Raw genomic sequence first — 22717 nt, 5'->3', positions numbered from 1 at the left:
AAATTCATGTCAGAGTGGTATCCTTGCCTGTTCTATACTGATTTTGCAATTTATAATCCAAGCATAAAAGTTCTGTCGTGCAACAATTTAATTGCTTAAATGGCCATTCTATCTTTTTTCATCATTTTTTTTGTCAGCGTTGCAACTACATATTTTATACAATTTAGTAAATGTTTCAGGTAAAAAGCCATGCCCTTGTATTATTTTAAACTCGCATTTCTACGCTTAGTAAATTTGCCTTCAAGTTGATTGGAGTTAAATTGCTAAAATTTTCCAATATTACTTGAGCAGCTCCTAATGAATTACGTATATTTAAAGAAAATAATAACAAGTTAGCATGTAATGAAATTGATAGGATCTTGTTTTCTCTCAGAAATGCTTGCAAACACAATGAGTGATTGAATCAGATTTTGAAAACATTTTAAAACTGCGTGAACAGGATAATAACTTCTATGTACAGTTAAGATAACATTGGTCGGCTTTGTTTGTTGTATCTATAAAGATACGTTACTGTTTTAACGTAGAGATCTTTAATCAAGAAAGTATCTGTTTCTACGTTTTGTAGATAAGAAGAAAACGCTTCGCTATCTTTAGTATGGCAAACCATCAACAAAACATACATATTTCAATCAATGGAAAGATGATGGGCCATTTTGAAGAGGTTTTAAAGATAACAATATTGTTTGAAAGAAGAGAAAATATGCGAACGACGGACATACCTGGTCAGCAATGAAGAATCAAAACAACTGACGGTAAGAAGTAGGCAATGCTTAAAATTTATTAGGTTTATTGTATTTCAAATATCAATCTAAATTACTGTCAGTTTCCACAGCACAGACGATTCGTACAACGTTTGTCTGACATCTGTTAGGTCATTTTCCGTAATATATAAACTGCTATAAACATATACTACATCACATGATTTCTAAAATCATATATTTGCATAGTGTCATAGTTCCTCATGGTATTTTTTGATAAACTGTTTGATTTATAGACACAGTTATGCAAGACTTTTCAAGATGAGATTATTTGAAATCATTTTGCCTATCATAGCCGTTTTGATAGTTGTACATAATATTGATATCAATATATCTTTTATGTTCTCATAAAACCGAACCTGGGCCGTATTCATAAAGCATCTTAAGTATAAGTTTTGACTTAAGTTGAAGATTTTACTTAAGTTTATGGTGATTTCAGCTTAAGTCTAAGTAAAAACTTAAGTCCTATTCATAAAACAGCTTAAACTTAAGATACGTAAGAAATGACTTAAGTCAGAAAACAAAATGGCGTCGTGAGTACGATTAAAGTGTTGTTTTTCAGATAAAATCACTTAAAACATAATTGTGCATGTTGTATCTGTCTGAAATTAATGTTACATATTAAGTTGTTTTATGAATAACAAATATACTTAAGTAAAATAAATTTCTTATCTAAGTAATACTTAAGTAAATAATCAATTTCTTATGCTTTATGAATACGGCCCCTGGTCTTTCATATATATAAGAAGTTAGAATGAAATGTTCATTTTATCCGTTTTCCGAGATAATTGTAATGTAACAAAGTGTTGGGAGGTAAATAAATAGAAATACCCGGATCTTCACTAGTACAAGTAAAATTCTTCTTTCTTTATATTGTTTTTCTTTTCCGAAGATTAGGAAGATACATTAAGCAATCTTATCATCAAACACGTCAATTTAATTTCCATAAGTAACATGTCAGAACAGTGCATAAATTGTTTTTTTTTTTAAAAATATTTTTGTTAAATATGTATCAAAGAACCGAACAAATATTTCTTTTGCCAAAAGTTGCACAATAAAAAGATTGAGTTATGAAGGCATCATATATTCTGTAAAGCCTCTTGGTATAAGACGCATCAAGTAAAAACAATACTGCGGATAAAACGACTTCAGTACAATTTGGAAATAATTTTTGTAAGTGTTTGAGCAAACTGCTTCTTGTACTGTATAAAACAAGGTAAGCGTCATTATATATACATGTATACAAATTATTAGCGATACTTGGTGTTGTGTATATATGTTAGCAATTGTCTTAGCTATGTCTCAAAAATACATTATTGTTTCGATAACTAAAACAGAAACAAACTTTCTGCTGTATTCTAAAGTTTGATTTATAAAATATATTGACAAAACCTTTTTATTATCTTTCTCATTGGATGTAAGGGTATGTTAAATAACTTCCTTTAACAAGTATTGTCCAGAATACAATGCAATTAAGTCAAGGGTGTCTCTTTTGTTAAAAACGTTCCCTGTGTCAATAAAAGAAGCAGCGCAAATGCACTTTTTATAAACAAGGTAATTTTATCATTCAATCTGCAAAGAATCTTTCCTTAATCGGAATCGTGATTAGACCTCTCGAACATTTGTAATATAACTGAATTCAGTCTAAATTGGAAACATATTCAAATTAAAACTGTCGGTGTCTCCTTTTCTGTCCATGTTGTGTCACTCTTTATAAATCAAGCAACTATTATAGCATATTAATTATTTATTTCAGATAATGTTTTAACCAATGAAAAAAGGAATTCCTCTTGAAGCAATAACAAAATGTTGACCGACAGGATGTTGTTTGTGTGTAAGTATAATTCATATTGTAAACATGTTCATGAGGTGACGTTGTAATATGATGGTAAGCTGTAGACTTGGCACTAAAATTCTGTTCGCACAAAGATATAGTTTTATTCTGTTTTCCAAACTCTGATATCAGAGCAGGGCTTTATCTAAATGCATATCATATTAACCACACATGAAATTGAAATAGAAATAGATAACTGTACCTAATGATGAACTTACTCATATTTTATTCATCTACTCATAGGAACAGATACACTTAAATATTGAAAATGACTATGTTGAAAAGACAACTTCTCTGGTCTTTAAATAAGTTGGTATCTCACTGAATTTAGCCTGTATCAAAAGTCTAAAAAGGAAAATAGATTAAAAAGATATTGTGGAAGCTAAGCATGACTTCAACAAGAGAGTCATTTGCTCTTTAGCATGATAGTACAATTTATCTGAAAGAAGGTTTTCAAAAGCAAATTCTAACAACTGTTTACCATTAATTCGTTTCCTCTCAAAATGCATTCAAAGCATAGGACTTGCCAGGGTATAGTTGAATGCAAGGATGGGCCCTTATAAGTAATAGGTTGCTTCGTAATAATGGCAAGTATGAAGTAACAAGTGAGTTGTAATTTGTTGCTAGTTTTTTCAAGCGACTCGCTTACAGTTTTGCAAAGCATCTTTCAATTTGTTGCAAATTTTTGTTTTATGACAGGGACTCTCTGTATTACACGTATTACAGCAAAGTACTTTCGAAAAATGTAAAAATCAATAATGAAAGATGCGTAAAGTAAGCACTTTTTGTTATGTTATCACTGTCACTTATACATTTAATTACTGCTTGCAAAAGGAGTCATCCTAAATATCAGCAAGTAACATCAGCATAAAAAGATACATTTATCATTTATTTATTTCTGTGTCTTTCATTTACAAAATACCTGTTTATGTACATATACATGAAAGCATTAAAAACGTAATATGTAAATGGCCATTAGAATTTTATGAGACATATAAAACGGTAAAAATTACAATACAGATACATCAAAAGCAACCAGATTACTGAAAAAAGTATAGACTTGTGTATGTGCGTGCGTGTGCATGACATTATTGAAAATAGCAGTTATGTAAACACGTTAATTTTGTTAGAATGTAATAATATCTAAAACTATAATATAGCTATTAATAGTACAAGTGTATAAGTAGCACAGAGGCAGAAGTGGTCGTAATAATAACAAGTTTTGTTTTGTTTTGGGTTTAACGCCGTTTTTCAACAGTATTTCAGTCATGTAACGGCGGACAGTTAACCTAACCAGTGTTCCTGGATTCTGTACCTGTACAAACCTGTTCTCCGCAAGTAACTGCCAACTTCCCCACATGACTCAGAGGTGGAGGACTAATGATTTCAGACGCAATGTCGTTTATCAAATAGTCACGGAGAACATACGCGCTGCCCGAGGACCGAACTCACGACCCCGCGATCCGTAGACAAACGCTCTACCTACTGAGCTAAGCAGGCGGGCTTAATAATAACAATAACAGTAATGATAATTTATACCCCAAAATCAAGTGATGATTTAAAAAAATGCATTTAGAAAATCGTTAGTGAATAAGGTAAAAATATTTCCATTTAACAACAATCTCCTTGTAAATAGATAACATTTAGGATTTCACACTTTGATATGTGACTAACATATTTTGTTTGTCAATGATTTCAAATAATCTTCTTATATTTTTTATTACATCTTAAGACTTGTTGATTCGTTCATTGTAACTGCCTCGGTAGCCTAGCGGTAGAGCGTCCGCTTTGAGTGCAGGATGTCATGGGTTTGATCCCCGGCCGAGTCATACCAAAGACGTAAAAAATGTTACAAGTAGCTTCCTCGCTTGGCGCCAAGCATTAAGAGGATAGTGCCAGGAATGGCCAGCCCGGTGTAAGTTTAATGTGACTGGGTGGGGTATCATGTCACGTGTCTACGGCGTGATATTCCAATGAGGCAGCACTATAAAGTTGGGCATTGTGCTCGTTTATATGACTAAACGATTGTTGAAAAGGACGTGAACCCAACCCCCCCACCCCGCCACAAACACTTATTAAATTGTACAATAATTTTATTTCAGCATCAAATTGCACGGATAACAAGAATATGGACTGCGAAACATTAGACAAACTGATTGATATATGCGACGACATACATGATGCAAAGACTGTTTGCAGGAACTTCTGTAATTTATGCTCATTAGGTTAGTCCCATTAAAGTCGATATTAGCCGTGCCATGAGAAACCAACATAATGCGTTTGCGACCAGCATGAGTCAGAGCAGCCTGCGCATCCGCGCAGGCTTTGAAAGCGAACAGTATGGATCCTGAACAGAATGCGCGGTGCTGTCTGGTCAGGATCCATGCTGTTCGCTGTATGTTGTAAGCCAGTATGTTGGTTTTCTCATGTTGCGGCTCATATGGCTAGAACATATGCTAAAATGTCTTGCTGTCATCCACCATTCCGTTGCATGCCGTATAGTTCCCATGATATACATGTTCAAAGGCACTTTACATATATCAAACCACATAACAGATAGAGAGAGAGATCCTTTTTAGATACAGGCTTGTCCGGCTAACTTAGCCTAGTTCTTTGCAAATAGACATTCTGGTTCTTTGACGTGCCCGGTGTATAGCACCAACACACGCGAAGCCGTCTTTCCTGGGAAGAACCAGTATAGACCGCCTCTAGTTAGATGGGAGACAATCAAGAGCATCTCAGAACTTTCCAGTGCCTGAAACGGATTCGAACCCCAGACCTCTGGATTGACAGTCAAGCGTGTTACCACTAGACCACCGGCCCACCGGTTAATGGGTACTTGTATACTTTAATTTGCCAACTGCAGTAAAAGCTTAATATATAACTCCAAATTGAAAGTATACAGTATAATGATATATTTATCATACATTTTGTACATACCTATGTTAAATATATTTTGAAAACGTTTATTGCACTATATCCAACAGTTGATGGAAATTGGGCTGAATGGTCCCCCTGGTCAGTTTGTGACGTCACATGTGGACAAGGAAAATATACAAGAATCAGAACGTGTACTGATCCTGCACCAGCGAACCATATTGGATTGTGAAGGAAATGCTACCGATACAAAACCTTGTATGAAGCCACTTTGTCCAGGTGACCAAACTTATCAAATAGACAGAAATCTCTACATGATTTCATATTCCAGCTAGCTATTTCATTCGTGCATGTGAAGTAATAACCTTGAGAAATCTCTTTCACTATACTATCACACACTCTCTATCGTATACAAATATAATGAATTTAATAAATTGGATTTCACATAAAAATATCCTCCATTATTGAACGTAGCTTATTACTCGACTGTTCATTCATCGCATGATACCTAAGAATCTATGGAAACTTAATTTAACAATAATTCTTTCAGTACATGGCGGATGGTCAGATTGGTCCAACTGGGGATCGTGCCCGATTACTTGTGGAATAGGAATACAGAAACGTTTCAGAAACTGTTCTAATCCCTACCCTTTAAGATATGGGGAACATTGTTTCGGAAACACGATAGATATGAGGATTTGTATCAGAAAAACATGCGACGGTAAGTGCCTGTGGAAAATTGAACCCGCTCATAGTGTCTCGGTATTATTTGATGATAAAGTAGCCGGGCCGCTTGCATGTGAAATAATAGATACATTTCACCTCATTTAATGTTTCTACCAATTCAGACGGTGCATGGACAAAATGGAACAGCTGGTAACATTTCTGGAGCAATCTAAACGTTTGGAAGTTTGGTCTGGTATCAACAAATGGGGAACCCGTCAAACACAAACTCTTTTCAACTTCAAATGGTCAGCTAAAATGCTGCAAGTACACGCCTATCTGGACCGTTACTGTTTTAAGGACTATTTTGACCCCTTTGCAATTTATTACCTTAATGAAATATTGTTCTTAACGTCACAATAGCACTTCCACAGATCCTGGGGACTTTCTTTACCTTGAAAACTCGAAAGTCGCCATATGATCTATGCTTGTGTAGGTGCGGCGTTAAACCCAACAAAAACAAAAAACGCAATATGGTTAATTCAAACAGAACTAAATTGCTCATAATTTCAGTTTGTTATATTGTAAGGTCATTAGACTGTTTGCTAGTACATCATTTATGGAATTATCAAACTGCAATAGAATTTGATGTTTCAGAATTTATTATTAATAGATATGTTTTTGCTATGGCTTACGATTCAAGGAAGACTTTAAAATATTGCCCAAGTGCTTGATCTAGTGACTTAAAATAGCGATGACTTTGTTGTGAATTGCAAAGGGACAATATAAACAAAGGCAGATAACGAATTCCGATTATTAATTCTTACTCTGCTCAATTTCTATAATGAACCTGTCCATCTTCCAGTTTAGACAGTACCATTAACTGTTAAAAGGGGTGCTTACCAAAAAGGTACTGGCTGAATAGCGAACATTGCAGATCGTGATCAGACTTCACAGATATGCAGGCTTATCATGATCTACACTGGTCGCAAAGGCAGAATCAATTGTGTCCAGCATGATAAGGGTTGTTATATCATCTCCGTGTTGTTATATTTTCTGGTCATTCGGGATCATTGATTTCAACTCATTTAGATTTGCTTAAACCGGTGCTAGGGGGCGTGGGCAGTGTTGCATTTTCCATTACTGCTCATAAACAGACTTAATCAAACCGAGTCTGCAATTTTCATTGTTTGCATTGTTTTTTTCTGCTTCCGAGGGATCTACTTTCCAGATTTTGTAGCGTAGTGTACCTGAAGCTTGTCTTGAACACAACACATTACAACAGTTCTAACATTTATTTTCTACGAAGAGCAATGCACAGTAACTTATAAATGTTCAGTCTAATTTCATGTATATAATCAATGTTCAATAGGTCTTTTAAAACAGTTCTGTTTACTGATCTATTTAACAAGATTTCTTAATTATAAATATATTTCAAACTTGCTCTTAACAAAGCTTATTAAGTTTCAGCTCATGAGAGCGGGAACAAGTCCCGTAGCCCGCCACTTGGGCAGCCTCCCGATCACAGAGTGTATTGAGTTTATAAAGGATTATACAGGAAAACACAGCAGACACATTATCTAATTTCCCGATCACTTAAGGATACCTACAAGTTCAACAAGCCTTAAGCTACTGAAGATTGTCAAATCTTGTCTGACTTGTCAATTTATGAAATGTACAGTTTTCATCTTCTATAATTTTTAAAATCTTAAACTTCTGAAAGAAATACCAGAAATAAAATACAAAACACCTGAGCATTACACTACAATTTTATTAATAGACTGCTTGATTCCTTCGTAAATACAAACAAATGTTTATGTACAGTGCGTGTTATCATATATAGAAATCGTGTGCATTTGAATGTTAGAAATATTGCGAACCCGATAATTCAGATTTTTTTCAAAGGTATACATTATGTACTTAATAAAATCAAATGAATGTGGTATTTGTTTTATTATACCGAAATGGACACGGTAACGAAATAAAAAAAGATGTCATACTGAAAAAATGTGCAGTAATTGGCTATTTGGAAAACCTGACATCTGTTCTTAAACTTGTGTGCCAGTCTTAACTAACATTAACATTTTCTATTATGAAAATCTTACATCTATGTAAAATCGTGCTGTTTTAGGTATGTGCGATCAAGGTGTTAGTCACATGGCTAACAGTTTTAACAAAGGATAATTTGCAAAAAGTTGATATTGTGCTAATTCTGTGGATATGCTTTCGTGATGTTATAATACTGATTTAAACAGCTTAAGTATATACTCCGCTGGAATTTTATATAGATAGGTCGTGTGAGGTAAAGTAATATTTAAAAAAAAAAACAACAACAAAAAAAAAAAAAAAAAAAAAAAAAAGCAACAACAAAAAAAAAAAAAAAAAAAAAACAACAACAAAAAAAAAAAAAAAACCATACATTTTAGTGTATTAGCAAAACCTGTGAAGACGAGAAATATGTTACCCGTGACGACTGACGATGCTGACATTATTTTTCAAAGTTTGACAATATTTCGAAATACACTCAATTGTGTCACATATCTATTTCATTATACTGCAGAATATAAAGGTGGCAAAAAGAAAATATACTGACGTCTCATGTACCTCTTTCGGGGCTTCTAATTGAAAATCTAATATCTACTGCAGACTTATGCGTTATTTTAGGAGTTACATGTCTATCAATAAAAATAACTGCGCAAAATAGTAGTTTATTCAAGGAAATGCACGAGTATTATATTATCTCACACAGACGGCGGATGGACACATTGGGGCAACTGGTCTACTTGTAGTCTCACCTGTGGCGGAGGAATGCAGTCAAGATCAAGGACATGCACGAGACCACGGCCATCTGTTTTTGGTCACAACTGTATTGGCAATCCTCGTGAGACGCAAACATGCAACAGAAAAGATGCCCTCGTACGATTAATTACTTGTTCGCTTTTACGATTTTGGATGTCTGGCTAATACATGTATCTGTCCGTCCGTAAAACGTTTGTCAACTCTCTCACATCCACATAGTCAGAATTAAGTACAGGAGTTAGGTCATGAGGCCGGGTCATCTAGGTTTTAAAAACAAGGTCTATAAGTCATATCTGAGAACTAATTTTTAATGCTCTAGAGGTCATATTTTCTTCCGTATCAACAAGCTTTCAGACAAGACACTCTAAAAAACAACTATTTCTGTTAAATCTACATGCAATCCTGACATAATCTTTGTCTATAAAATATTAAGGTCAGGTCCAAAACATGTATTTCTGGGTTCAAACACTAAGTAAAAAGGTGTACCATTTACACTCAACAAATAACATTGTACTTACTTCACTTTCTTCATCTTAAATATTTGATATTTTATACCCATACCTTTATTATCTAAAATCATATAACTGGTTATTGGGAATACACCACTTATCTTGAAGATTTTTATTTAAGTTTAATGTCAAAAAAGTTACCAGTTTCTTGGTTGTCTTTTTGTTTGACCGATATTCTGAGAGCATTGACAATAAACTTACTAGAAATAATATAATTAATGACACAGAAAAAAACATGCAAAACATGTTTATACTGTGCACGAAGGAGTTTGACAAATTGTACTTTTTTCGTGGAAGTATTGATATGTTTACGAGGAAATGTTAAGCTACATGTATTTGAATGCGTACTTAAATATCCCTAGTATTCTGCTATTCTAAAGCCTACAAATAACGTTTCATAATGATGTTTTGTATACGAATTTTTATCTTTATTATTTCAGCCATCGTGTCTGCATTTTCTGTAGACAAACCTAACACCTACAGCAAATTCAACGGCATAGATAAACTGACATTCTCTCATTTCATTTACCAGCAAGGTGGCGATTTCAGTTTGGCAACGGGAACTTTCGAGTGCTCTAAGCCTGGAGTCTACCATTTCATAGTCACTTTAGTAAAGAAACGATCAAGCACACGTGTCGACCAAGTAAGCTGTAACATGTACAAGGATAGGTCTCAAGTTATTCATATTCAGGTCGATCCAACCGATGACGACACAGATAAGGGAAGTGCTGCTATAACGGAATCTGCTATTATCCACTTGAACAAGGGAGACACAGTATACTTGTCTGGTTGCAATGGTCCGCCGAGTACATATATGGAAAGCTGGACCTCATTTACTGGATTCCTCTTGTATCCGGACAGTTAAATGCACATACATTTTATACTATGAAATAGACAATACTGCGGTGACAAAAGCACACCATTATATAATTCTGTGTTTATATGATCATAACCTATATACATGTATTTGGATTAATCCATTGACTAAAACTAATACTGAAATCAACTTACATGTTGTGTTTCAGACTTAAGTGTCAGCGTCAGTGGCAAGAGACCAGAATAAAAGCAAATGTACATGTTAATGTTCTACCCCTAGGTATACTATAAGAACTATGTTCATAAATGGGTAAATATCCTAACCCAATTTAATCGCATATTTCTCACCTAAAACACACAGTTCAGTAATTCTGTGCTATGGATAATTAGCAAGCGGTAATTAATCTTCTATTGTGTACCGGTCACATTCCTTCAATGTTTCTTATCACTTAGAAACAACGCAAAGTTTATAGTTTTTATCAACGTTACAAAAAAAATTGCATCATTTTCGTAAGAATTAATTTCCTATTACTGCTTGAGCCGTATTTTTAAGGAGGAACCATAATATAACTCTTTTTAAGAGCACAATTATTGACTGGAACCAACAAGATTTAGAGGGTATTTTTGATCAAGATATGCGTATATTTTTACGCTTAATACATCATTGACATTTCCATGACCGTTTAGCGCACTTTTGACGTCAGATACACGAAGACAAAATTTGGCTTAAAATTATCGTACCGGCAAAATTTGTTAACATATACCATAAATTATACATAAAATGAAAGATGACATGATTACCCAGACGATGACTTAATCGGAATTACTCTATGTCTATGTTTTCGCTTGAAAAACTGAGAGCAAAAAAAAATGTAGCTGCACTCAGCATTAAAAAAAATATCCATCATTTTTACTTTATAATTTGTTGAATATGTTGAACGCTGATACGTCTCGTAAGTATATAGTAAAATTAGAAATTTTAACCGTGACGTTTTGTGGCCGTAACAACTTTTTTAGCATTGCTACAGTAACATTTTTTCGAAGATGAAAAAATGACATGAATGTGAATATATGAGCCTTGAAATTAGGCAAAAAAAAAATGTTTTCTCCTTGTACCATCCTTAAAATATAGGGTAGATAGCCAAGATGCCGCCAGGTTTTATTTACACAGTTTTAATCAATTGTAAAAGAGTTTTGTTTATTAGCTGAACGGCAATGGCACATGTATGCGCGTTTTTTATATTTCATACTTGCATGTTTGTTCGACGTTACCGTTTCGAATTGTTTTTTTTTTTGAAGAATTGACAAGTTATGTAACGTTCAAATAAATGTGCAATTACATTAGTTATCCCTTTATTAAGTAATTGTGATATTATTTATGGAATATGTAATCACACAGACGGCCACACTATAAATAGTTAACATACTGACAGATCCGAATATCTACCGTTCAGACTTGAAATACAGAAATATTAAGATTCTGTGAAGATAAGAATTATTTTCACATCAGCGGAAACATCAGTGCAATTTTCCTTTCAGTGATCTCATTATCTGCATTGTCATATTCGAAGTTCGGCAAGGTGATAAACATGTATTATTTGAAACTCTTCTTATCGTTAAAACATTTTCTGCAAAAGAGGTTATAGACCTGGGGCCGTATTCATAAAGCATCTTAAGTATAAGTTTTGACTTAAGTTTAAGATTTTACTTAGGTTTGTGGTGATTTCAACTTAAGTCTAAGTAAAAACTTAAGTTCTAGTCATAAAACAGCTAAAACTATTAAAGTGTTGTTCCCAGATAAAAGCATTTTAAACATAATTGTGCATGTTGTATCTGTCTGAAATTAATGTTGTTTTTTTAATGTTTTCGTCCACAATAAAAAACAAGAATTACTTATTAAATTGTTTTATGAATAACAAATATACTTAAGTAAAATAAATTTCTAACCTAAGTAATACTTAAGTAAATAATCAATTTCTTATACTTATACTTAAGATGCTTTATGAATACGGCCCCTGCACTTATTTCAAAACGCAAATAGTTAAATACTTTAAATACTTTGTATAAAGCGTACCAAATTTATGTAGTACTTTTACAGAAATGACCGAATTTGTCTATAATAGCATGAAATATTACATGTATGTTCAGAGCTAATTGGCCGATCGCGATCACGTGCTTGTTGTGCTAAAAAGACATTTAGACTCAGATAATAACGCGTAGGCCCGCACGGATTACTCGATGCATATATTAGGATTTTTATCGCATCTTTATACTAGGTATACAATCTATAACTGTATAGTACTAGTAGTTACTGAGTTAATATATAGTTTTGCGGATGCCATCGATTGCAGAATCGCTCATTCTGCAAGAAGTCATTTCATGTCTCCAGTCGCACTGATTGTGCATAACGATAAATCTTTCTCCATTTTACTGACGCATGCACAGGATTTCCTTGCACTTTCTTCTATTACCGGACCGACGTCTCTCTCCTTTTTTGAGCATTCTTGCATTCATTTGCGACAGACCGATAGTGGCTAATACTACAGTCGTGTGTGAAATGAGATGAAATTGTGAAATATAAGGTTACTTTTATTCCACTTTTACAGTCACAGAAAGTGATCTTATTTCATGCATGCGCTGTCTGCATTGCCTTGCAGTGCCGCAGCTCCTAAAATGTCAAAGCTATTTTGTCACTTTTACAATTCTGCAGATACATTTTGGTCCGAACAATGTTTCCATTATAATGTGAACTGGGCCAAAAGAAATCCTTGTATTCTGATTATATCACGGCATCAGTTTTACTTAATTATATTATAACATTACCGACCGTGTTGCTTTTTAGTTAGGGTTTCATTTGGTAAAATGTTCTAATGCATATAACTCGCCATTATAAGTCACAAAATACTTTTATAAGTCCAGTAATATAGTTAGGGTGGAACATTTACATTTTTTCAAGGATTAGATACACAGTGTTATATAGAATAAAAGTAGTTCTATTTAGCAAAAGCACCTTTCCGGTGGTGCACCAGTACTTAACATTATCTTTAAATCAGCTGAATATTTTACTTAATTACAGGAGCTTCAGTTGGTAGGTTCCTGTCTGTTTTTTCGTGAAACATTCATCAAAATTCAGGATCATCCCTCGAGAAATGACGAAAAATTCCTCACACGCGTATCGTATTCCGTACAAAACAATACTCATACAAGCTGGAAAGGCTTATTCTTTTGCTTTACGTGAAAATATGGTATGCGATACTGCTCCAGAACTTTATCCGTCAAATTTTCGAAAGTAGGTGTATAGAGACGAGACTTAATATTGATGTTTATTTGGATTAAAAGCTCCGACGATCGGACTACCAACACTAAAATATAGGAAAATTTATTAAACTTATACAGTTATAGTTTGAATTGTTTGATTTGGGTTCAACGCTGTTTTTCAACAGTATTTCAGTCATATAACGGCGGGCAGTTAACCTAACCAGTGTTTCTGGATTCTGTGCCAGTACAGACCTATTCTACGCAAGTAGCTGCCAACTTCCCCACATGAATCACAGATGGAGGGCTAATGATTTCAGACACAAAGTCGTTTATCAAATAGTCACGGAGAACATACGCCAAGCCCGAGGATGGAACTCACGACGCCACGGACTGACGACCAACGCTCTACCTACTGAGCTAAGCGGGCGAGAATTGTATATCACCGGGTAATTATTGTGTGTTCAGGTAATTTATTACTAGCCTTGTTGGCACTATATAGCCCATGTTATTTATTCAAAAACGTCTCTGTTCAATAAAACATGTTTACATGTTATCTACATGTAATATACGCAGTATTATCCCGTATACCGTTTGGTCCTTCATATGAAACGAATTTGGTTTAAAATTACAAATTCCTAAATGCGCTTCGCCCAATTTTAAAGTACGAAGTGCTAGAATTCGGCTTTCGGTTCAGAGTACCAAACTGCGTTAGTCCCACTTTATGGTCTTACACAGCCGTATTTCAGATACACATAATATACATGGACAGCACACGTTACTATCTTTATAAATTCAACAATACAATACAATACAATACAATACAATACAATACAATACAATACAAATTTTATTTAAAGTCGGTGCATATATGTAAACAGGAAAACATTAGCTATGTATAGCTATTTATCGACAAATAACAAGGCCTTGTTAACAGATATCAGTAATGTATACTGTATAGAAAACATTTTATAAACCTACCTAAAGCATAAAAGCTGCTTTTACATTCACGGAAAATGGTTTTCTTGACTTTTGTGCCGCGAAATTTGAAGGTATATATTCGTGTCACAAATGAACAATTTTCACACTCAAAATGAAATGCGCTGAATAGGCCGAATATCGTTTTCTGCCTAAGGTTCATCCACATAATTTGTTCAACACACTGTTCACAACCTAAATCAATAGTATTTTGGTCTTTTTACTAAACTAATGTATAAATCGGCCCTTGGTGTCGCTGACTTGTAAGTTTTCATCTTCCATCTTGCAGTTGTAGTTGTCTGTTTTAGAAAATGTCCGTTTGTTCAGAATGTAACAATTTAGCTTCTAGCGGGCGGGAGATTTAAACTGAAACTGAAACAATTTGATTAAACGCCTACTTTTTGTACAATGATATATTCAATGGCGCTGTACAGAATAATAATAGTTATTATAACAATATTAATAATTACAATAATAATAATAGCAGCCTTATTGTAAACAGTCATGACCGCACCCGTCATCTTGAGGTCCTTTTATCCCTATTGCCAATACCAGTGCTTAAAGCAACTGGTACGCCCAGACGAGCTGCATATAGAGGTTCAAACCCCCGGTTAATGGTGCCATCATATACTATTTAAGAAATAAATACTACACACTACCCTACACACAGAGACCTACCAACATGTGCGTTTACTAAACACACTATGGAGATATAAATGTTGAAATGTAAAACCTTTTACAAAAAATTAAGAACTATCACCTGCTGTTTTCGCTTGATAAACAGTTATCAAAAAATTAAAACAATTCCGCAAAATCTCTAAAATACAGTGTCTTAAGATTCTTTTTTGAATATGTCAAGTGATTTACGTTTGCGTGGTTCAAACGGTAGTTCATTCCCAAGTATGTTTATGGTTGGGTTTAACGTCGCACCGACACATTTTAGGTCATATGGCGACTTTCCAACTTTGATGGTGAAGGAAGACCCCAGGTGCCCCTCCGTACATTATTTCATCACGAGCGGGAACCTGGGTAGAACCATCGACCTTCCGTAAGCCAGCTGGATGGCTTCCTCACATGAAGAATTCAACGCCCCGAGTGAGGCTCGAACCCACATCGATGAGGGGCATTTGATTTGAAGTCAGCCACCTTAACCACTCTGCCACGGAGGCCCCTTCTAAAGTTTTGGACCAATAGTACAGAAACCTCTACCATCGAATGTTTTGCACTTGTTGTATGGAACAACATAACGACATTCAGAATTTTCAGACGATCTCAAACCTTGTCCACTAGGAATATACTCTGTAAGCAGTTCTGTTAAGTACAAGGTGCTCTGCCAGTGTGACAGTTATACATGAAAGAAAGTATCTTGAACTCAATTCTTGCTTTCACCGGCAACCAATGTAAGTGGTACAATGCTTGTTTATAGTGAGTAGGTTATAGGGAAAAGATGTTTCCCTTTGTGAAGAAAGCACCAAACTTTGTATGTAACTATTTTGAAGTATGCTGAATCCAAAAAATGGAGGAGACACGCAGTTCGCTAACCTCAGTTAGCTTAAAATGAGGCCCCAAAAAGGGACCTATATTTTATTTATTTTAATCACATATTTTTGAAAGCAATGTCCAAAAGGTTTACTTATAACCTAAATAAGTAACCATTATTGACATAATATTTATTAAGTTACATTTTATACACATTTAATATATAGGACGCAGACAAATGACAAAGATGAGGCCCTAAAAGGGGGAACATTGTTTAAAAAATTCTTTTACAGAAGACTTTATTTTAAAGTGTGAATATTATATCACTCAGGTAAACAAAGCTAATTTTAGTATTTAATTATATCAAAATATTATTTAAATATTCTTTACATTTTGAGGTTCATTAAGGGTACTTTATAAAACAAGTTCACATATACATGTACGTACATACTGTAATTCATATAATCGATTTTACAGTGCTTATACTGTACATGGGGTACTGATAGTTCGAATTTCCTATGAATATTATTATTCAACATTCCACAGAGCAGCTAAAGAAGGGGTTATTTTGTGTTTTTCTTTTAATTCAATATCTAATTTGAATTCACGTAAAACGTATTACACAAAACATAATTTATGTTTTTCAAGACGATTAGTGACTTCAAGCTAAAGCATACGATCATCATAATGCTTACTTTACAACAAAAGAAAATGAAATGTGAACTAAATGTATTGCTGTATTCATTATTGCTAATTTATACTATATTCAATGATACTAATTAATTTGAATTTGATTAAGACTTCAAGTTCTAGAATCAGTCTAAATTCCCCTTTCTTGAAAAGAGCACTGGTATTGTATGATAGATTAACCTTTGTACGGTTTGAACCAACGACATTCCTATTGATCTGACAACACCTTTACCACAAGACGGTCTCTTACTGAAGCCCTAAACAGAGCTTATAACTATAAACATTTCTAAAGTGCAGTGATTTTCTGCAGACACTCCAAGAACGCAATTAGTTTCATATAAAAACCTGTTTAAGATGAAATTATGATACAGAAATAAAGAAAGTCATGCAAAATAGAGTTGGATATAAATTTTTGAAGGTAAAGATGAATTTATTAGTTTATAAACAATATCTCCTTAAAATATACGGAGCAACAGTTATCTTGCATATTAAGCCTTTTGACAAATAACGAAATAGTGTTTTTTCTGTTCTGTTTTAGGTTCCAAATTGGCCTATATAATGATATCATGTATCTGATAAAGAAATGATCATTCAGAATATTGTACTTATGGGTCAGAGTTGAGTATACTCTGCATGCCCGGATCCAGAGGGGTGGACCAGGGGTCCGGACCCCCCTGGAAGATCTTTAAAAAGGAAAGAAGACAAGAAGGAAAGAAAATGTTTTTCGAAAAAGGCAACATTAAGACCGCATTCAAAGTATATGCGGCTGCTGCTACATACGACCCCGACATCCTTCAAGAAAACTTGATTTTATCATTTTCCCCAAATTTAACAGGTAAGCCCATAAAACTGAAAATAAGAGGTATATTGTATTTAAAATTGCAGTGAAAAGGTGTTCTTAAATGCTCTTAAAATGCACCAGAATGCAGAAAATGAAGCGCTAAATTTCAAAATGTTCTGCGGAGGGAGGGGGGATGGGGGGGGGGGGTCGGACCCCCTCTGAAAAAATTGGCTGGATCCGCGCATGCTCTGAAACTCGGTATAGCCGATAGAGCTCATTCAACACGGATAAAATGACTATTGCAGTCCGCCCTAGTTATAATCAGCCGATATGTACTCTTTGTCCAATACAGTGTTAGGCATACCACTCTGTAGCACAATTATAAGTCCTAGAACAATTGCTTGTTTAGGGTAATGTCCAAAGCATTTTTCGTGAAATTACAAAAGTTGAAAGAAAAGTTACGATCAGGTCACCCTAAACAAACAACTTTTAACTTTAGGCGTAACAACCCTTTCAATATTTAACTAACACTGTAATAGAATTGCCAGTATTTCACTCCCTAGCACACGTGTTTTCAAAATGTCTAAGTACACCGGATTGGCTTGATACATTTATATATGCCTTTGTATGTATTCTTGTAGATAAATTGATGAGTTTTCTTCAACTTATAGCAGCTAATTATGAAGCGTATTACGTAATTTAAGCCAAGTACCAGTTGACAGGATTAGCAATGTCAATGTATGCTATACATGCCTGTTTACATTCTGCTTGATACAATATTATTTGCTATATACGTGAACATCTCTTAGGGGTTGCTTTCAATACGTCTAATTGCTTAAGAAAATATATTCTCTGGCTTCATTTTGATATCTCTTTGCATGAAAGAACAACCTATCCTTCCAGTTGTCATGTGCACTTCTTGAATCTTTTAACATGGTATAACCATAAGTAAAGATATCCTATGCCTTGCAAACGTATTGAGACAGTATCATAACCAGATAATGCATTATAAAGAGTGTCAAGTCTACGTTCTTTGATGTGTCTTTTCCTGTTGGATGTCTGTCCTTTTTTATGGCAAAAGCCAGCTTAATTACTACGGAATTAGTCAGCATGTACCAGAACTGCTTTGAACGGCCAAATGAAGCTACAGCTAACAACTAGCAAACTGTTTTACTATAGAAAATAACACTTTTTATCAGTGTTGGTTGCTCGTAACATTATCCCTTTGTGGTTTTATTTTATGCATCTGCGGCAAACAAATGTGTACCATGTCGCATATCAATTAGTGCACCACATGTTGTGACTTCAAACTTTTCGAACAATACAACATGGACATGTTATAAACAAAGGTATCAAGCTGTAAGTCAGTAAATGGTGCCAGATAAAATTCTAGTCCCTAAAGATAATAGAAAAATATGAAAACATCTAAATTTCCTGATGTTCACATTTTTAATCTTTATATATGAAGCTATGTTTAGGGAGAGACATTAAGGTATGAACATAGTAAATAGCTGGCCTTCTTTATTCTAGATAAAATTGACAAATTTCAAATGGATACAGCACAGAGCAGGACCCGTTTTATAATTGTCTGTAGCTTGTATTTTTACATTTCCTTAAAGAATATTGCCAGTGCTGAAAAAAAACATCAAAAGAAAATTGGGGGTCTTCAGTCAAATAAACCAACTATAATATCAACTAAAATGATACCCCAAATTGTATGACCTACATTTCCATAATAAATTTGTCATGATATCATATTATTGCGAAAATGCTTCCTATATGTCAAGGTTAGATCGGTTATGTCATTTCAGCAAAAAAGAAATTTAAAAAAGGAAGGAAAAAAGCTCTACAGAGCAAAGAAGGAGGACACTTTGAATCCGCCATTTTGCGCCTACCATGGTTTTTTCCGCGCCAGGTTTCTATTTAGTGTCGGTATACCTTAATTGTGACCCTTACATTGCTTAATTCTGTTGAATCTGGATTGACCAGTAATATAACAATTGATTTTTGTTACTATATACACTTCATAGAACCAATTAAATGCCAGTGCATTAACACATTCATGTATAAGAAATATAAATTTGTCAAACAAATGTATTAGAGAAGTACTGGGAAACCTATTACAATTCTTAAATATCTATTGAAAGGGTTTAGATATCAGTTTCGTTTATTTTATGGGTCTTTGGATGAGTCATTTGATTTGAAAACATGATTATGTCATATACTGTTATGTAACATACAAAAAAGTTCCATTGAAGGGCCTCTCTTTTTGATACAAATCTATTGCCCTGATAAATACAGATATGTAGGTTACCTCGTGGACCTAAACATTTGAATATTTTATACATTTTTGATATGTTATACATAAGATCCATGAATTCTGTTTCTTTACTTATGTTAAGTTCAATAATATGATATTTTAAATTTAACGATTGAAATGAATTAATTTGCTCTTAAAATGTGACTGTTAACAATTTCCCCTTTAAGGACCTCATATTATTTTTCTTCTGTCATGTATATTGAATTGATATAAAGTGTAATTGAATGAATTTTGTATCAAGGGTTATTACATTGTTAAGGTAATAAGTAAACATTGTTCTAGATATATTTAATAGTCCATTTCTGATCCAGTATACTTTATAATACTTAAATACAAACTTTCAACGATTTCGTCATAAGAAACATCTTTAAACACGCAGTTCTGAAATTAAACATACAGTAAAATAAGATTACCTCCCTTTTTAGTATGTATCTTGAGAAATAAGAATATTCTGTGGTCAATACCAAATGGTTGTTTGTCTATGCTAGTGATATGTTATCCATGTTTATATCATATGGAACATTACTTTATAGATAAATTTCAATTTAAAGGAAAAATTATTTTTTTGCAAGACATTTTTACCTTCCTTTCTTAAATTGATTTAAAAGGAGGTTCCAGGGCAGATATAGCGTGTCTCCTCCTCTTACAGGATTTGGGAAACCTTAAAGTAATTTCATGCAAAATTTGGTGCTTTCTTCACAAACGGGAACATCTTTGCCATTTTTTGTTCTATATCTTACTCGCTATTAGAACTGTCAAATTTCCTCCTGTTAAGGACAAGTTTTGCGTTACATCTTACGCACCTCACAGTTAGCTTCACCTTACAGTATAACATTGTAATAATCCAGATGTGAAAAAACTGGAGACAAAACTAAAATTTTAGTGGCTGCTTTTGTTAAGTATTTTCGGATGTTTTTAATTCTTAGGTAATTCAACATAGCTGTACGACATTTGCGATTTATATGATTTTTAAAACTTAAGAAATGCACCGAGTTATCTAATTGTGCTTTCACGTTTGACATCATCACCAGCAATCTTAATAGAATCTATAAAAATTTGTTCAATTGAGGTCTGCTACCAAACATAATAAACCAGTTTTGGAAGTGTTCATTTTCAGTTTGTTTCTATTCATGCAGTCATTGATTATAACTGCGAACCTTTCAAGGTCTCCGATCGCTTGTGATTCTACGGAAACAGATGTAGGACGAAAGCTTTTATTTGCGTTATGATCATCAGCAAAACCATAGACTGATATGGATTTTAGAATGGCATCAAAAAGAGTTCCAGCATAGGTGAGATACAGCCAAGGACCAAGGCAACTGCCCTGGTGCACACTTCATTCAAGATGGCGGTCTGATGAATATACATTGTTGATATTAATCGTAAAAGTACGAGGCCTTAAGTAGGCGTCTACCCATCGGAGAGCCATATCACAGACGCCATCTTCGTAATTTATAGTAAATTGAGCTATGTGTTATCTCAATACCGGATACTTTCATTTCTATTGCAAAGGAAGATATTTCTAGATAGTAAAAGAGTTGTCTATCACATGAGAGAGAGAGAGAGAGAGAGAGAGAGAGAGAAAGAGAGAGAGAACTCGTTCAGAACACAGCAGTCTCTTAAACTAAAGTAAAGAGATACTGCTTTAAAGTATTCACTAAATAAAATTTTTCTGTGCTCACTGAATAAGATGTAACACAGCTTGCCATACACATGTCGCTTCTGAAACTGACTTTGAAACGTTTGTCGATATCATTATCCAGCAATCTCTTGTCATTATATTTCTATACGGCAATATCTTGTTATTATGCTAGTATTTCTATATATATTTATTCCTAACATGGCTGTTTTTGACATTGTACTTCTTGTACATGTAGTAAGATAAATATGACTGCGTGGAATATCCTTACGAAACACTGCTTGTTCACCATAATGAGGAAAATATTTGTTCATTTGTAACAATAAACACACAAGTAGATCTGATCCTTTTTGTATAGTCCATGCCATCTTACTGAAGGCATTCAAGCATCAAAACAAAAGAAAATATAACAGGTAAGGTTAGATTTCCCGGAATTTCAAAGCACCCCAAAACACAGTCGCAGAGTCATACATGACAAAGTAGGCCCTCAACAAAAAGAAACTGTACGGAAAAATACAGCGGACTGGTTGCTTAAAACTCCACCATGAATATATTAATTATATGCAAAAAAAAAACTTGGTGAGGGGTAGATAAAACGATGGGGATGTTGGGAAAAGGGGAAAAAGCAAGGATGAATATTCAACATTATTTTGACCTAACAGAAAGTCGATCATTTAAAAAAAACAATTGTAAGTAGTGACACATTCTTTTGCGATTTAATTTTGTTATGTATTTGTTTTCAAATAAGATGCTAGGATAAAAAATAATGTATTATGGACTAACTATAACACTATTGACCTCGGACTATAAGAATGCATTGATGCTGTTGTAGTGTATTTTATGTTTTGCCTATTGATCTGTGTCATAATGAATTGTAAATCACAATTCTTTTTAACTTGACATATCCAAAATATATCCATATGGAACACTGATAATATGTTTGGAGTATGAAACACAACTGAAATGTATGATGTATGAGTCTTCACAACAGGGTCCAGCTATGCAGGTGTTAAATAAAGGAGATAACTTCTTACGATAGTATTAGAAAAATTGGTAAAGTGTTAATAAAAAAAAGTACAAAATGTGTCAGGGATTCTCCGTGACTATAACCATGAACATCTTGCATAACATTTTGAATTGTACAGTTATATTACATGTACTTATATACTGTAAACTCAAGTAACATTGTAATTATTTACTCACTCTATATTTGTAAATATGTTCCGCTCTCTCTCTCAATGAGGAAATAAAAGCATCTATATGTTTGTCCGTGTGTATGTTGGTTCATCTATCTACCTAATTTCATTGATTAATTTTGT

The 22717-nt window shown here is 33.9% G+C and overlaps 1 protein-coding gene across 3 annotated transcripts; it reads left to right on the top strand.

The window, feature by feature from the left end:
* The first annotated feature begins 1849 nt into the window (after positions 1-1849).
* LOC123539231 (A disintegrin and metalloproteinase with thrombospondin motifs 5-like) lies at positions 1850-13079 on the top strand. 3 transcript variants are annotated; one of them, XM_053536292.1, is made up of 6 exons: positions 1850-1974; positions 2515-2592; positions 4695-4817; positions 5580-5748; positions 6020-6190; positions 9881-13079. In XM_053536292.1, the coding sequence occupies exons 4-6, from the start codon at positions 5583-5585 to the stop codon at positions 10303-10305; spliced, it is 762 nt and encodes a 253-aa protein (XP_053392267.1). In that variant the 5' UTR covers positions 1850-1974; positions 2515-2592; positions 4695-4817; positions 5580-5582; the 3' UTR covers positions 10306-13079. The 3 variants fall into 3 exon arrangements, 2 of the variants coding, with proteins under 2 accessions (XP_053392267.1, XP_053392266.1); XR_008369741.1 differs by lacking the exons at positions 1850-1974; positions 2515-2592 and adding an exon at positions 8882-9048 and having other exon boundaries at positions 3448-4817; XM_053536291.1 differs by lacking the exons at positions 1850-1974; positions 2515-2592 and having other exon boundaries at positions 3636-4817.
* The last annotated feature ends 9638 nt before the right edge of the window (positions 13080-22717 follow it).

The sequence above is a fragment of the Mercenaria mercenaria genome, unplaced genomic scaffold (genome assembly GCF_021730395.1).
Source record: "Mercenaria mercenaria strain notata unplaced genomic scaffold, MADL_Memer_1 contig_894, whole genome shotgun sequence".
NCBI classification, from domain to species: domain Eukaryota; kingdom Metazoa; phylum Mollusca; class Bivalvia; order Venerida; family Veneridae; genus Mercenaria; species Mercenaria mercenaria.
This window is presented reverse-complemented; position numbering and strand designations above follow the sequence as displayed.

What these genes read in the sequence shown, in the direction of transcription:
- LOC123539231 (XM_053536292.1), top strand. Translation starts at nt 5,583, where the DNA reads ATGGAAATTGGGCTGAATGGTCCCCCTGGTCAGTTTGTGACGTCACAT. An exon ending in TATGAAGCCACTTTGTCCAG is followed by an intron (nt 5,749 to 6,019) that starts GTGACCAAACTT and finishes TAATTCTTTCAG; the next exon opens with TACATGGCGGATGGTCAGAT. An exon ending in TATCAGAAAAACATGCGACG is followed by an intron (nt 6,191 to 9,880) that starts GTAAGTGCCTGT and finishes TTATTATTTCAG; the next exon opens with CCATCGTGTCTGCATTTTCT.